The sequence below is a fragment of the Patella vulgata genome, chromosome 4 (genome assembly GCF_932274485.2).
Source record: "Patella vulgata chromosome 4, xgPatVulg1.2, whole genome shotgun sequence".
NCBI lineage: Eukaryota > Metazoa > Mollusca > Gastropoda > Patellidae > Patella > Patella vulgata.
This window is the reverse complement of record NC_065882.2, coordinates 82,495,172-82,511,563: the sequence shown is the minus strand read 5'-3', so window position 1 is coordinate 82,511,563 and position 16,392 is coordinate 82,495,172. Positions and strand designations below refer to the sequence as shown.

The window sequence follows — 16,392 nt, the reverse complement described above, 5'->3', positions numbered from 1 at the left end:
TTCTATATAACTGACTGAAGCAACGAGCGATTATAGACACACAGGCGAATTTCATTTCACTGATTATTCCGTTGAAGATGGAAAGTTGTTATACGAAACGATAAGAGGAAATCTCACAATTCAAAAATAGAAAACTGTCACCAGTGACGACCATATTTCGACAGTTTATACAGTGCCCGATATGATCAGTTTTTCATATAGTGATATTTACCAGTGGTTGTATTTTAAATAAACCAATAATGAGACAGAATAAAATATTCCGATCGCCCGCTCTTCTCCTATTTTAAAAAGTCAACAATGAGGCTGATGTTCCCCGACGCCATCCCAAAATAACATAGATGGTACATATTAATTAAAGAGGCATTAGGTAAGATTAGATAAAGAACTGACAGTTCTCGCTATAATAGTTACAAAATGGATCATGAAAAAAAATATGCTGGAAAATTTCAGTCAAATTGCTTTAATCTGAACAGAGATATCAACGATTTAATTTTAGGTCAGCCTCCATCGCCATTACTAACGTTGGTACGATAATAACAAAGTCTCGATTATCCAATTTAACTTTAAGTTATCCATCACAATTTGTGTTCAAATGCACTAAATATCGCAGGATAACGATGGCATCGACGGTTGATTATGGTATGGATAAATTAATTAATGTCTAATTCATAATTTAGATAACAACAGGCAGATTTGGCTCTTGTATAATACATGTTGAATTGAACATGTATCTTTTGGAAAAGATTATCAAAACTGATTATCTATATACTTATTCTGATCGAACTCAGTCAAGGTTTTGAAGTGCAGACATTATCATCTTCGAACTCCCCCAAGGCATTCACCTAATAAACACCTACACCAAGTTTGAACATTCTAGCTCAATTAGAAAGAGGGTTATTGTGTCCCAAAACGTGTGGGGGGGGGGGGGGTGGCTGGCCGATAGGGTCACCTATCCAACCTCGTAGGTTTTCTCCGGGTCTTCCGCCCCCCCTCCCCCAGGGGGGGATCCAGGAATTTATGCAGGAGGGGGTTTGCCAGGTTCCTGTTAAGGAAATCTGTCATCATCGTCTCTAAATTACATAGGGATACATACAAATTGAGCTTTTTAAAGAGACAAATCATTTTTGTAATGATGTAGGAACACATTGTGATTTAATTTCATTGATGCAAGGCATTAAATTTTTTTATGTAACTGAGCAGGGTGGGGTTTGGACCCCCCACCCACCCCCTCTGGATCCGCCCGTGCCCTCACTGCTAACGACCGCTACGCGCAAGCGAATTATTGAAATACAATTGAACCATACGGTCTTGACGTTAGTCCCGAAATGACCTAGTTTGTGTCAAATGGACGTTAATCCCCCCCCGCTCTCTCCCTCTCTCTCTCTCTCTCTCTCTGGGGACAGCACCACTATTTAAAACATATTTACAGATTTGTAAATATCTATAATCGTGGTGTAAGACTATCATTGTTCCATTATATAAGCAACCCATGGAAACTATCGATTGATTTCTTTATTGTGTATTTTTATTGTGTGTAACTGTTATTAAACGATTGTTAGGTTATATGAAATATCTAACACGTGAAAGGGTTCGTTTCTATAGATTATAATAAAATTGTACACCTAATTCTATATTATATTGTCACTTATAAAATGGAGTGAAAGGGAGATCTTTTCTTGTAAAGTTTCTCATTGGTCTTAATAACTGTAAAACCCACAATCGTGTTTTTTTCCAGGTGCGGGGGTTGAGTGGCCGAATGGTTAACGCGCGCGCGTTGCATCATAAGGTCTGTCATTCAATCAACTGGCGTGGTTTCGATTCCGTGGTTGTACGTGACAAGGAGTAGGGTCGCCTGTCCAACCTCGTGGGTTTTCTCCGTGTCCTCCGGTTTCCTCCCACTGCTAAAGACCCCTAAGCGCAAGCGAATTAATGAAATAAAAGTTAGTCATATGTTAGTCCCGAAATGACCTAGTGTTTGAAAAATCGATGTGTCATTGGTGATTTTTAGTGCATATCTGGACCAGAATTTAACATTCGTTTCATCCACTACATCACCACAAACCAGGAAAGTATATGGGGCCAGATGTGACTATCAAATCAGGAACTCCCAGAAAACGGCCCGTGATACTAGGATGGCACTTATCTAATCAGGACTTTCACGCTGTGTATAAAACTATTTTCACTGATCAATTGGCATCGAAACACTTTGTTGGTTAACTATGTTTTTATATCTCTGTAACACCCAAAATACAACGGTTATATACAGGAAACTACACACACAGCTATGATATTAAAAATATGCTAAACAGAAGTTTTCTACCCCTAGCTTGTGTTTTACGCTGATGTTTCTCAGCCTCTCATTCGAGGAGGCTGTGCGAGCGTCCTTCTGAAACTACGAAATGATGCCTAAAGAAACTTAAATCCCGCACGTTCATTATAAAGAGGATAGGTGCCAAAGTCATGTACTGACCCCCGGCAAAGAGGCCCGGTACACCGTTATCTGATTGGTCAGCTGCACAGAAGCTACCCTAAATTTCAACAGTGTGAACTTATATGGGCACCGAGGAGGGCGGGTGTCCACGTGTCTAAATCATTGATTAACAGACTATGATGTCATTGCCGGACATATCCTTGTTAGCCTAGTTCTCCTTGTTACTGGTACTAGTTAACTACTTCAATACATTAACCTGAGTATCTCCCAGAGAACTTAAATAACCTCTACAGTATATAGGCCCTATAGTATTACAAAAAATGGTTCAAGATCATCATTTAGCAACAACTTAGAATTTGCAAACGTGTCTTATACGTATAACTCTTCATCAGACTCACAAATTGTGGAGTTTTCTCCAAGATATTAAATGTTTTATTAATATATATATGAGGGTGAAATGACAGGAATTGAAACTCACATACATTATCGCATTTGAAATAACAAATACACAGAATTTACAAATAAAAAATCATGATTAGTTGATGTTGATAACAATATCTAAATATGTATATAAAATTAGATGTAATTAATATAGTTATCATACGTTTTAAAGTAGTAGGAAGGGTACTTTGAAGCAATTTTGGAATTCCAGACATTCCAAAGGTCTGACGTCACACATTCCAAAGGTCTGACGTCAGAGCATTCCACAGGTGTTCTATTTATAGGTTGAATATGGTTATTGTTGACTGAACAATGAGGTTATGAATAATAAAAAAGGTATGCAGGTGTTATATTCTTTGATCGTGTTTGACTTTTGTAACGAGGGTATGGGGTCCACGAATTGTTTATTGGAGGGTAGGGGGGGAAGATATTTCGCTTTATAGGCAGGTGTGTAGAGGTTACATTGAGTTCACGCCAAGTGTAGCTATACCTGCATTAAGGGACAATGATCTCCGCTATTAAGCTTGACAGTTGAACATGTTGTGATTGTTTATCAAAGGCTGTTTATATCCCACACACCATATCCCCCCCCCACACCGACCCCCCCCCCCCTCCCACCACACCCCGTCCTAACCTAAAAAAACCCACTTCACAGGTCTACACTCTTCAATCCGTGTCGATACTAAGAAACCAACAACAGCCTTTTTTTTTTTTATAATATTTTATTTAGCCATCGTGTTATATATATATATTTTTATAATGATGGCATGTTCCAATCTAAATATCTATATAAAATTAGATGTAATTAATATAGTTATCATACGTTTTAATTAGGTATAATATTTATATGAAATTAGGTGTAATTAATATAATTATTACACGTTTTAATTAGGTGTAAATATTTGTAATGTATATAAAATTAGGTGTAATTAATATAATTATTATTCGTTTTAATTAGGTGTAATTGATGTAATTATCATACGTTTTGATTAGGTAAATATACAAATATATCACGTGTTACAAATTAAACAGTTCTATTTAATCATTCATATATACATATATCCCAGGGCTACCATTTGCACCATGGTTGTCACATTTGATTATACAAAATATATTTTTTAAAAAAAAATAATAATCTGATATCAGCCATAACATATAGCAGAATATTTTCTTAATATTGATTTCGAGACAAAGCAACATTTTATGCATATAGTTATAAATACATGTTATATTTATAAATGATGGATTTCTGTAGATTGCTAAGATAAATATACCGCTATACGACAAACTTTTGAAGCCAATTACCGGAAGTTTGAAAACAAATAAGCGTTTTTGATTTGTATCCGCTAAGCTCGAGTCCAAAGATTATTTGACCTACTTGTTTGTTTTGATCTTCTATATTGCTATCTAAGAAAAACAGTCCAAGTGCTCATTTTCATTTACTTTGAATAATGGACCTTTAATTTGATCGTCTGTCATGTTGCCTCATTTAACAACCTTCTTTAAATTTAATTATCTCCAATATCGTCATCATGTACTAGGATCCGTTGTCCGGTTGTATCATTATATCATGAACACTGATATAGTATAGCATCAACAGAATGGTCCTGTAGACATATAAAGTACTTATATCAGGAGTTAGTGTTTTGCTTTATTGACTTTGTTAGAACCTAAAGTAGTGTATGTATGCTGTGTGTTATCTGGTGTGGGATCTAATGTATCATACGTATTTCTTGTATTGTCTTCTGTATTAAACGACTGGTTTACATAGTCTACATTACGTGTATTAGTTGGAACATTTTGATATCCAGTGGTTAATGTATCATCTGTTGTAGAAGTAGTCGGATTTAAATCTGTATTACAGTAAACATAATTGGGATCATTTTCTGCTTTCGGCTGACTTGATTGACATCTGAAATATATGTTAATGACACATTAGAGTGCAATAAAATGAAACCGGAAATAAACACCTATGGTTATAACTGTTCTTCTGGTACAATAATAAATCATAATGACGTTTGAATAATTATATCTTATTGATATTAGGGAGGAGTAATTTGAAAATATGGGTATGATTTTTTATATTGTACAATAATACATAATAATGACATTGCAAATAAAGTTACATTACTTATATGTTATTAGGATTAAGTAACATTGTTAAGGAACATACAATATACTATTAACTGTCGTTTACAGTTAATTAAAAATATGATAGCACAATAATATATGTGATAATTAACAGAAATTACCTTTTCTTGTAGAAATGATATGATACACCAACAGCTACAGTGCCTACTATACCACACAGAACACCAATAATTCCAATTACAATAGGACTTATACTGGTACATTCCACTATCTTTTCTGTTGACATATAAAGTCATATTAGCATTTATCAATTAATATGGTTTGGACATAATTTGAGCTGCGAGGACTTAGCTAATGATGGTTTTGATTGACAGCATCAGTCTGGTTTTGAAGTCAAACTGCATGGACCCGGGGACCCGTTAGATAAGAATGATCAAGAACAGAAAAGAAGGAACATATTATGATACCAGTCGGTGCAGCAAAGTAGGACTATAAAATCAACAATGTAAATACCCGGATTGAAGTCACGTGTTTATAGATGTCTGTTTATATAGAATAGTAAAATTCAATATGATTTTCCTGCATAATACGCAGTAATATACTATTAAAAAAAAGTAGGGGATATTTGATTTTGGGGGCATAATACTAAAATATGCAAATGACTACGAAAAAAGTCACTATAGAACCTAACAGAAGAAACATTCCCAGTTACATGTGACGCCCAAACGCACCAATAGCTACCGCATGGAATGCAGGTGATGCTTGGGATCATCATGGGGGTCCAACCCAAGATTTGCACGACTCTGACTTTGAATGTTACAGTCATTGTGGCATTGAATTCCAGGGTGGAAACATCAGTTTAATTGTTTTAGTGACCAGAAAACAAATTTTGATATGCGTCGGCTTACCCAAAATGAAAGGTTACGTGCCCTTGGCATGCTACAGATCGGCACAACACAGGCGGTTGTGGCGCGGACGATGAATGTTTCTCAGTCTGTCATAAGCAGGCTATGGTCCAGATACCGTGATACACAATCTGTACAGGACAGACCACGCTCAGGTCGACCAAGGGCGACAACTCAAGCCCAGGATCGATTTATCCGTACCTTGGCCTTGAGAAATCGTGTCATCACAGCAAATCAGATCAGCGCTCGTCTTCAAACAGACACTGGTGTGAGAGTGAGTGGCCAGACGATTCGGAATCGACTGCATAGGGGTCACCTTCGCGCCCGACGTCCTCGCGTGATCCCTTGTTTGAGAGATCATCACATTCAGGCAAGGCGTCGTTGGTGTAGGGATCGTCAACACTGGGATAATCGACGCTGGAGCAATGTGATGTTTTCAGATGAGTCAAGGTTCACTGTTGATTTTTTGGACAGACGTAGGAGGGTGTGGCGTCGTCGAAACGAGCGCTTCCAAGACGTTAACGTCATCAGACATGATCGATTTGGGGGTGGTTCTGTTATGGTGTGGGGAGGCATCACTGTTGCTGGAAGAACGGCTTTACATGTTGTTGCAGGGCGTGTTACAGGCCAGTACTACCGGGACAACATCTTGGCAGTCCATGTTGTGCCGTTCGCACGACGTCATGGCCGCCGTTTCATCTTCCAGGATGACAACGCAAGATGTCACAGGGCCAGGATCGTTACAGGTTACCTCCAACAACAGAACATCACCACATTACCTTGGCCAGCACTGAGTCCCGACCTCTCCCCCATCGAGCATGTCTGGGACATGCTTGGACAGAGGTTACGTCAACGTCAACAACGTCCTGCCAATGTCCAAGAACTTGCTGCTGCGTTGCAACAGGAATGGGACGATCTGGACCAAAATGACCTTAGACGTCTCATTAGGAGTATGCCACGTCGGATCAATGCTTGTTTGGCAAACAGAGGAGGATTTACCCGTTACTGACTTGGTTGTGATGCTGTGGTAACTTTGCTGTTTGACCCCGGGTATCATTTTACCCTTATAATGGTCAGTCTGTGCCTTACTTAGTCTAACGATCATTTGGAATCAATGCTTGTTTGGCAAACAGAGGAGGATTTACCCGTTACTGACTTGGTTGTGATGCTGTGGTAACTTTGCTGTTTGACCCCGGGTATCATTTTACCCTTATAATGGCCAGTCTGTGCCTTACTTAGTCTAACGATCATTTGGAATAAATCGATGAATGTGAACTTCATTTCATTTTGTCATTTGTTTCTTCGTCAGTTTCATTAGGTGACTTTAATAACACTTAAAAATCAAATATCCCCTACTTTTTTTGAATAGTATATAATAAAGAACAACTCCCTCTATAAAACATTAAAGTATTAATTCCAGCACTAAACAATAGTACCACTGACTTTTCAACAACTAAAATACATGTATTCATGTGGATCTGGCTTATCCAGAAATATATTCGCCCAGCTTTAAATCTTGTATGATGGGGATATATCATAAAGTGCAAGCTAACACAGTGAATAGTGTAATTTAAGCACACTGTATTACATGGTTGGACTATATGATGTCATTCGATCAAAAGATTTTTTAATCTCATTAGTGAAACAGAATTAGATTTTAAAGTCAATCGACCATTTTTAACTTGAAGTGGAATTCCCAGGGAATAGTTAATACCTAACCATAGCATCATTTACTAAAACTAAAATATTTCAAGATTGATGTGAGTTTCTCGATATTATAAATGTATCTTGTGAATAATGTGGCTTACCTTGACATCTTGAGCCATGGAAACCATCAGCACAACCATTAAGTCCACAAGTACCACTAACACCATCACATACAGTATTCTGAGCACAGTTACCACATTTACTTTCACAGTTTTCACCGTACTTCCCTGCTTCACAATCTGTAAATACAAGACAATTATTTTAGAAGTTCAATCCATTTGGTGTGATAATAATGAATACCGATATTTATATCGGCCTGTTATAAATATTTGTATTATATAATATTATGTGTTATACGTCACGACTATTATGGTTCAAAAGCTAAGTGTTATAGAAGAGATAATACGTTCAAATATTTCCACGTGTATAGTTTAAACCTATGGGGATGGGGTTTACCGTCCACTCGACACAAACTAGGTCATTTCGGGACTAACATATGGTTCAATTTAGTTCAATAATTTGCTTGCGCGTTGGGTTCTTTCTTTAGCAGTGGAAGGAAACGGAGGACCCTGAGAAAAACCACGAGGTTGGACAGGCGATTCTACTCCTTGTCACCATACAACTGTGGAATCGAAACCACGCCAGTTGACTCATTGATAGACCTTATGATACAGCGTGCACGTGCTAACAATTCGGTCATCCAACCCCCAATTAATTTAGAGATTGTACCTATAACGACATAAAAATAAAGTCGTTATATTATGTGAAACAAAATGTGTTGTTAATAATTACCTGTTATACAGTTAGATCCTATTTTACCAGGTAGACATCCATTGATACAATTTCCTGTTATCTGATCACATTTACCAACAGTTGTACCAACTACTGGTTTACAGTTAATATTACATAGTTTATTACATGATGATCCCCATCTTCCATCTTTACATTCAGTACAAGAGTTGGCATTATCCTGATTACAAACAGTACAATTATTATTACAGTTGATATCACACCTGTCTCCAGTTTTACCTTTAATACAAGACGTACATTTACCATCATTTCTATCACATCCACCATCACATCCTGTACTACATTTCAAATCACATCCATTACCATATCTTCCTACAATACAAGTAGTACATCTACCAGTATCTCTATCACATCCACCATCACATCCTGTACTACAGCTCAAATCACATCCATTACCATATCTTCCTATAATACAGTCTTTACATTTACCATTTCTATCACATTCGGTGAGGTCTGTTGTTGGTTGACACCCTGTACCACAAGTAATGTTACAGTATGGACCAGCTGTATCAGGTTTACAGTCATTACATCTACCATCGATCTTACCACACCCGCCGACACAATTACCAGGACACTGAGATTCACAGTTTGTTCCATACCAGCCTTCGTTACATTCATTACATGATGACCCGTCTTGTTGGCAGGATCTACAGTTAGCAGGACATGATGATTGACAGTAGGGGCCTGTATTACCATCAACACAACCATCTGTACATTGGCGTTGTGAAGGTGAAGAAGGATTATAACATCTACTGTTTGTACATTTATCACTACACGGGGATGTACATTTATCACCATAATATGTAGCTATACATACACATGTCCCAGCCAGTTTATTACACATATTGTTTACACATCCATCGCTACACTGAGATTCACATTTTGTACCATACCAGCCTTGATTACATTCATTACATGATGACCCGTATTGCTGGCATGTTCTACAGTTAGCAGGACATGATGATTGACAGTAGGGACCTGTATTACCATCAACACAACCATCTGTACATTGTAGTTGTGAAGATGGAGAAGTGGTAGAACATCTACTGTTTGTACATTTGTCACTACACAGTGATGTACATTTATCACCATAATATGTAGCTTCACATCCATCAGTACAAACACCGGTATCAGGATCACATTTATCATTAAGGCACGTATTACAAGGTTGGCATGTAGAACTTGATGTACTGTAGTAACCAGTATTACATTGTATTGGATCTGTAAAATAGATTTTATATTATTATTATAATATACATTACGAGGTTGGCATGTAGAACTTGATGTATTGTATTATCCATCATTACATTGTGCTGTAATTAGATGATAACTTGCAATTATCGTATCATTATTTATCGGTCTATTTATACTCCTGGCCAACTACTGCCGGGGGTTTTCTATTTAGTTTCGTATGGTGCGGTTCTCTTACAGATTCTGTTAGTAACAATCCTGTGGATATGTGTTAAAGGGGCTAATCATAATATTCCAAGTCATAAACAAGAATTAGAATTCAATACTGATCCATTTAAATCAATATTGATATTGCTATGTTACCGTAAAAATATGGGATCCTAATATCTAATATTTAAAACACAATGAATATTTTATAATCAGTACACGAGTCGTGTATTCTATGGCTCTGGGCGTCATTTGTAATAAACAAAGAAAACATATGCGGAAGTGTTTTAAAATGGCTGATTCACAAACGTGTAAAATGAAATAATTCGGCATAAATGACTGTCGTTCAATTTGGACTTCTTGCGTATCTCACCAAATATAACTGATTAGAAATTATAATAAATGTTTTAGAAATTCTAACTAATATTTTTATTACATTACTATGTCCTTTTATGCCCAATTTCGTCTATGTAAGGGTAAAAAGAAAGAATAGAGCCACATGCCTTTAAAAACACCAAACTTTGTTCACTGTGTAATATAAGTATAAAATTGGGTGTGAAGATACTATGGAATATGCTGACAGTCTTGGGATTTGAAGCTACTTCAAAATTACATTTGTTTACTTAACAATCAAGAAATCAATGCCAAATTAAAGTTATACGTTTATATCCTTTCAACGTCATTGAGGAATCCCTTGCAATGAACAATTTTGTAAAAGTTGAATCTCTAAAAGTAACATCAAACCAAAATCCGTTCAGTATTTAAAAAGATATGTTGAATTGAAAAAAAAAACACAAATGCCTATTAAAGCTGGCTTCTTTTCATACATCTTATTTTACTATCAATCAAAGACATGTATTAAATTTACTAAAGATGTAATTGGTATTTCAATATTATGGAAGTGTAATTTGGTTCGAATATATACATGTTAAAACAAACATGCTAATATATATCAAAAATGAAAATGCAAGGAACGATTGTAAATTAAAGGTGTTCTGAATATAAACGAGAATATGAGTGTGTACACCCTATTTTAAACATTGTTATTGTAATTTATAATTAATTAGGCGAACAGTCGTAATTCAACGACAGTCGTTTGTGCCTGATTAGTCCATTCTACACGGGCTTCTTTTAATTATTATTTTGTCGTCCGTGTATCAGTCATTTGTTATTACTTCTGTGCTGTCTTTTGGAACGTGTTTCCCTTTTTTTATTACAAATTGCACCCGCAACAATTATATCCGTAGAATACACGACTCGTGTACTGGTTTTAAAATGATTACTGTGTCCTAATAGTTGATAAGGTAACATCATCAATATTAATTTAAATGAATCGAAATTGAATTTTAATGGGTGTGTTTAATTTCAAATATTATTGATAGAGGTTAAGCTCCTTTAAATCGAGGTTAGTCCACGTATATAATGCGAACACATAAAAGAACCCTTGGCCTTTCAAATTTAGCTCCTTTAATTAATCAAGGAATCATATTTACATTTGCGAAAATGTTGAAGGAACCTCAAGCAATGTTGCTTTTGGAGTAGTTTTAAACCTTTACGTGTTTCCATATAGAAGCCTTATTTAAATATCATTGGCATTGTTCTTTGAATCAGACACTTGACCCTGATGCTAATATTACAGTATCGTTAACCAGCATTAATAAAACACTGCCATAACATAAACTTAATTTAATCTTAACACTGGATTTAAAACAAACTAGCCAGCCGACACGGATATAGCTGTAGAGTATCTTTACTTACATTGACCAAACCTAATGAATGAACGTGTTCTATGTACAGTAGCCTGGACGATTAACACAGATACAATGGTCGTGACGTCGACAGAAGATTAATGAGAAGATGGCGACATGAAATCAATAGAAAGAATTATGAACTTTGGATGGAAATAATAATGTTTTTGTTTATGAATAATTATTTTAGATAAGACGATTGCTTATTGTGTATAACCTAAAGGTCTATAGATGCCGTTTATTATGTAATGTTGGGTCCTTACAAGGTGAAATCTATCGGGTGGCTCTGGCAATGTGTTGAGACTAACCTTATAGTGTGTTAGTAGGACGTGATTTCCTAATTCACGTGTTAACAAATCTCCAAATGTTATTAGTTATTGATTAAGGGCCCCAAGAAGAAAAATACCCCAACAGTGAGCATAGGTTGAGATTTAATGTTTTTCTGGTCTTGATGTCGAGATGATGTCACAACTTAACTCATCAACACTTGTGCGTGTTAAAATGTACGCATCCATGCTCCACACAATTCAGCTCTTTTACAGCCATATAACGACTTTTCATCACCTAATAATACATTCTACACTAGATATCACTTGTCTGATAAACTTCATAATCTTGGTCAATCAAAAAGGAATTACTTTTTTATTTTCAAAGAACAGGTAATTTTTTTTTATTAAAAGTAACCACTTTCTTATTAAAAATGAACTATTTTTATTTAATTGACCTTGATGGAAACACTGGGTCAATATAAATTAAGGTCTTTGCAATGGTTGAATTGCTGTCAAAAAATGGTGTATCACTACGCCGTAATGTAATCAGGTTCAGTAAAAGAGAAATCTATAGCAAAGAATTATATTTATTTATTTGTGCATGTAAGGAAGGATTGGGTGATAAATAAAATCTCCTACTCGTCTTTTTTTATATCAAAACATATCAACACTCGTCGATAAAGTAAAAATAAAAGACTCGACAGAGCCTCGTTTTTTGACTTTATTGACTTGTGTTGATATTTTTTTATATAAAAAAAGACTCGTAGGAGATTCTCTATTTATCAATGACACGATGTTATAAGATGATGATGGATGTTATATGTTGTATTTTATACCAGTAAATATTGTAGATGATGTACTATTCAAAAAAAGTAGGGGATATTTGATTTTTAAGTGTTATTAAAGTCACCTAATGAAACTGACGAAGAAACAAATGACAAAATGAAATGAAGTTCACATTCATCGATTTATTCCAAATGATCGTTAGACTAAGTAAGGCACAGACTGACCATTATAAGGGTAAAATGATACCCGGGGTCAAACAGCAAAGTTACCACAGCATCACAACCAAGTCAGTAACGGGTAAATCCTCCTCTGTTTGCCAAACAAGCATTGATCCGACGTGGCATACTCCTAATGAGACGTCTAAGGTCATTTTGGTCCAGATTGTCCCATTCCTGTTGCAACGCAGCAGCAAGTTCTTGGACATTGGCAGGACGTTGTTGACGTTGACGTAACCTCTGTCCAAGCATGTCCCAGACATGCTCGATGGGGGAGAGGTCGGGACTCAGTGCTGGCCAAGGTAATGTGGTGATGTTCTGTTGTTGGAGGTAACCTGTAACGATCCTGGCCCTGTGACATCTTGCGTTGTCATCCTGGAAGATGAAACGGCGGCCATGACGTCGTGCGAACGGCACAACATGGACTGCCAAGATGTCGTCCCGGTAGTACTGGCCTGTAACACGCCCTGCAACAACATGTAAAGCCGTTCTTCCAGCAACAGTGATGCCTCCCCACACCATAACAGAACCACCCCCAAATCGATCATGTCTGATGACGTTAACGTCTTGGAAGCGCTCGTTTCGACGACGCCACACCCTCCTACGTCTGTCCAAAAAATCAACAGTGAACCTTGACTCATCTGAAAACATCACATTGCTCCAGCGTCGATTATCCCAGTGTTGACGATCCCTACACCAAGGACGTCTTGCCTGAATGTGATGATCTCTCAAACAAGGGATCACGCGAGGACGTCGGGCGCGAAGGTGACCCCTATGCAGTCGATTCCGAATCGTCTGGCCACTCAATCTCACACCAGTGTCTGTTTGAAGACGAGCGCTGATCTGATTTGCTGTGATGACACGATTTCTCAAGGCCAAGGTACGGATAAATCGATCCTGGGCTTGAGTTGTCGCCCTTGGTCGACCTGAGCGTGGTCTGTCCTGTACAGATTGTGTATCACGGTATCTGGACCATAGCCTGCTTATGACAGACTGAGAAACATTCATCGTCCGCGCCACAACCGCCTGTGTTGTGCCGATCTGTAGCATGCCAAGGGCACGTAACCTTTCATTTTGGGTAAGCCGACGCATATCAAAATTTGTTTTCTGGTCACTAAAACAATTAAACTGATGTTTCCACCCTGGAATTCAATGCCACAATGACTGTAACATTCAAAGTCAGAGTCGTGCAAATATTGGGTTGGACCCCCATGATGATCCCAAGCATCACCTGCATTCCATGCGGTAGCTATTGGTGCGTTTGGGCGTCACATGTAACTGGAAATGTTTCTTCTGTTAGGTTCTATAGTGACTTTTTTCGTAGTCATTTGCATATTTTAGTATTATGCCCCCAAAATCAAATATCCCCTACTTGTTTTGAATAGTATATGTTATATTGTATATTTTACCAGTAAATATTGTTGATGATGTTATATGTTGTATTTTATCAGTGATGTTATATATCATATCTTACCAGAAAATATTTGAACTTCGCACAGCGTAACCACCTCATTATTAACACTGATAAAAACAGTTCTAGCTGATATAGATTGTTGTTGATCACAGCTTTCTATATTATATATAGACTGGGCTGTTGGTGATGTATCATTATGACATGATGTAGCTGAATTAAATCCTGACTCATTGCACTGATCACCAGAACTTATCTTTATCTCAAATCCACTCAATCTTTCTTGAACTGTAAAATATAAAATATTCTTTATAACCTCTGTTACCCTCTTCAAACCTATACCAAATCAAAACCATTGCTAAAACAATTATATAGGATGTTGTATAACAATTTACATTATTGCAATATCTTGTACATGTTAAACAACATAACAAATTGATCGTAGGGCCTATATTTGAGCGTCAATGAAACAAGCATACTTCTCGCAGCGTTCCATTTCAATAGATCTAATCCCATCCAACCACTGCCGCAATGAAAGCCAATTTCTGTTCCAAATTATGACTGGTCAATAGTCCGATTAACAACCAATGACTAACTGCGTAACAATGTCATTCGGGTTTAAACAGAGCTTCACACTTTTTACATAACGTTACGTCATGACTTAAGAAATTTTTACACATAATTAACCAGTGCATATCAGAATATTGCAAAAAAAAACCTAATTGCGTGAAAAACGAGACTATCAACGGTTACATTGTAAACAATACTACTATCACCGTTTTTAATACCTTAAATCACTGTCCGAAGTTTTAGGGAAGACCTCAGAATAAACGAAGGGTTGTCATGCTGCTGTATTGAAATATCATATATCATATAACTCAAATATCATAAGTCAATCCAGCAATGGAACAAACAGTTTTGAATTTTTTTTTAAAATCATTTTATGACTGTGGAGGACTAGTTTAAATTATCGTTTCAGTAAGAGAGCGGGTTTGGACACTTATCCTTCTTCGCGTTATTCCAGCATGAACTGATAAAAACTAAAATTGTCACGTCTTTATTAATGGGGCATTCCAGAAGACACTAATGCAGTAATCCGTTATGTTTGTTTCCAATTCATAAGGTAAATATTAACTGTATGAAATAATGATACAACGTTATTCAATAATTCCTAATAAAACTGACGATACAAGAACAAAGTAATGTGGTACAAAGAAGGACTCGCAAGCCAAATCCCCACTCAATCACCAGGATTCCACTCTCCACAGACACGACAAAGACGTTGCCCCATTACAGGGATCCTTTTAGTCGCCTCTTACGGCACGCAGGAAATACGAAGGATATATTCATATCATCCATTCCATCCCAGAGGGGTAATATTGTTTCACGGAAACAAGTTCTGAAAAATGCCCTTTTGTTAAAAGTTAATATTGCATAACAATCATGGGCTGTAGTTAGGTTGTTTCAGGATGTTTCTCTACACTTACATCTATCTCTGTTAAATAATTTGATGCTGTCAATATTATAAATCTGTTGTAGATCAACACACCACCAGTCACTACCAGTGTTATCGGCTGTATGTGTACAGTGTTCACCCTCCCAATGATTATCAGTATTACCATCTACAGCATGAGATGGTAAAGATCTAGTGTCCCCGCTAAATCCAACATAGGTTGAACTTTGGTTGGTTGGTTTATTATAAGCCACGTTAGTAACTGTAAATATATCATATTTATTATAATGAATATCTACGTGTCTTATTTTGAATAAAGCAATATATATTTACCAGTCAAATCAAAAGTGCAGCCAGTATTCTTCTTACAGTTTTATTATTATCAAACCTCCGTCTCCAAGCCACACAGTTAGTAAAACGCACAAATCCTATCTTAACTGGCTAGCCTATTTATATGCAAAATAGTTTCATACGGGTTTCGGTAATGCCGTGGGAATAGGGGGGGGGGGGCGCCAATAGCCCAAAATCAGACCAATGTGATACTTTTATCGCTGGAATCACAATTATATTACATAACGATCACCTGGACCCCCTAGTTTAAACAATACTTATAAGGTCGCTATTTAATTAATTAACTTTACTCTTAGAAGCCGAAATGTTGCAAAACCGGCGTTGACGTTGTAGTGCATTACCCGAAATGTCGGTTTTGTGGCCGTTTAGCGTTTGC

At 36.8% G+C, this 16,392-nt stretch overlaps 1 protein-coding gene across 1 annotated transcript; it reads right to left on the bottom strand.

Annotated features, from left to right (window-relative positions):
- Positions 1-3,692: 3,692 nt before the first annotated feature.
- Positions 3,693-15,934, bottom strand: LOC130012473 (multiple epidermal growth factor-like domains protein 10; the record flags this gene model as incomplete). Its single annotated transcript, XM_056100498.1, has 6 exons — positions 3,693-4,784; positions 5,125-5,239; positions 7,677-7,814; positions 8,368-9,606; positions 14,276-14,500; positions 15,700-15,934. Coding segments are annotated over 6 exons (2,226 nt in total), but the record flags the coding sequence as incomplete, so codon positions are not given.
- Positions 15,935-16,392: the final 458 nt, after the last annotated feature.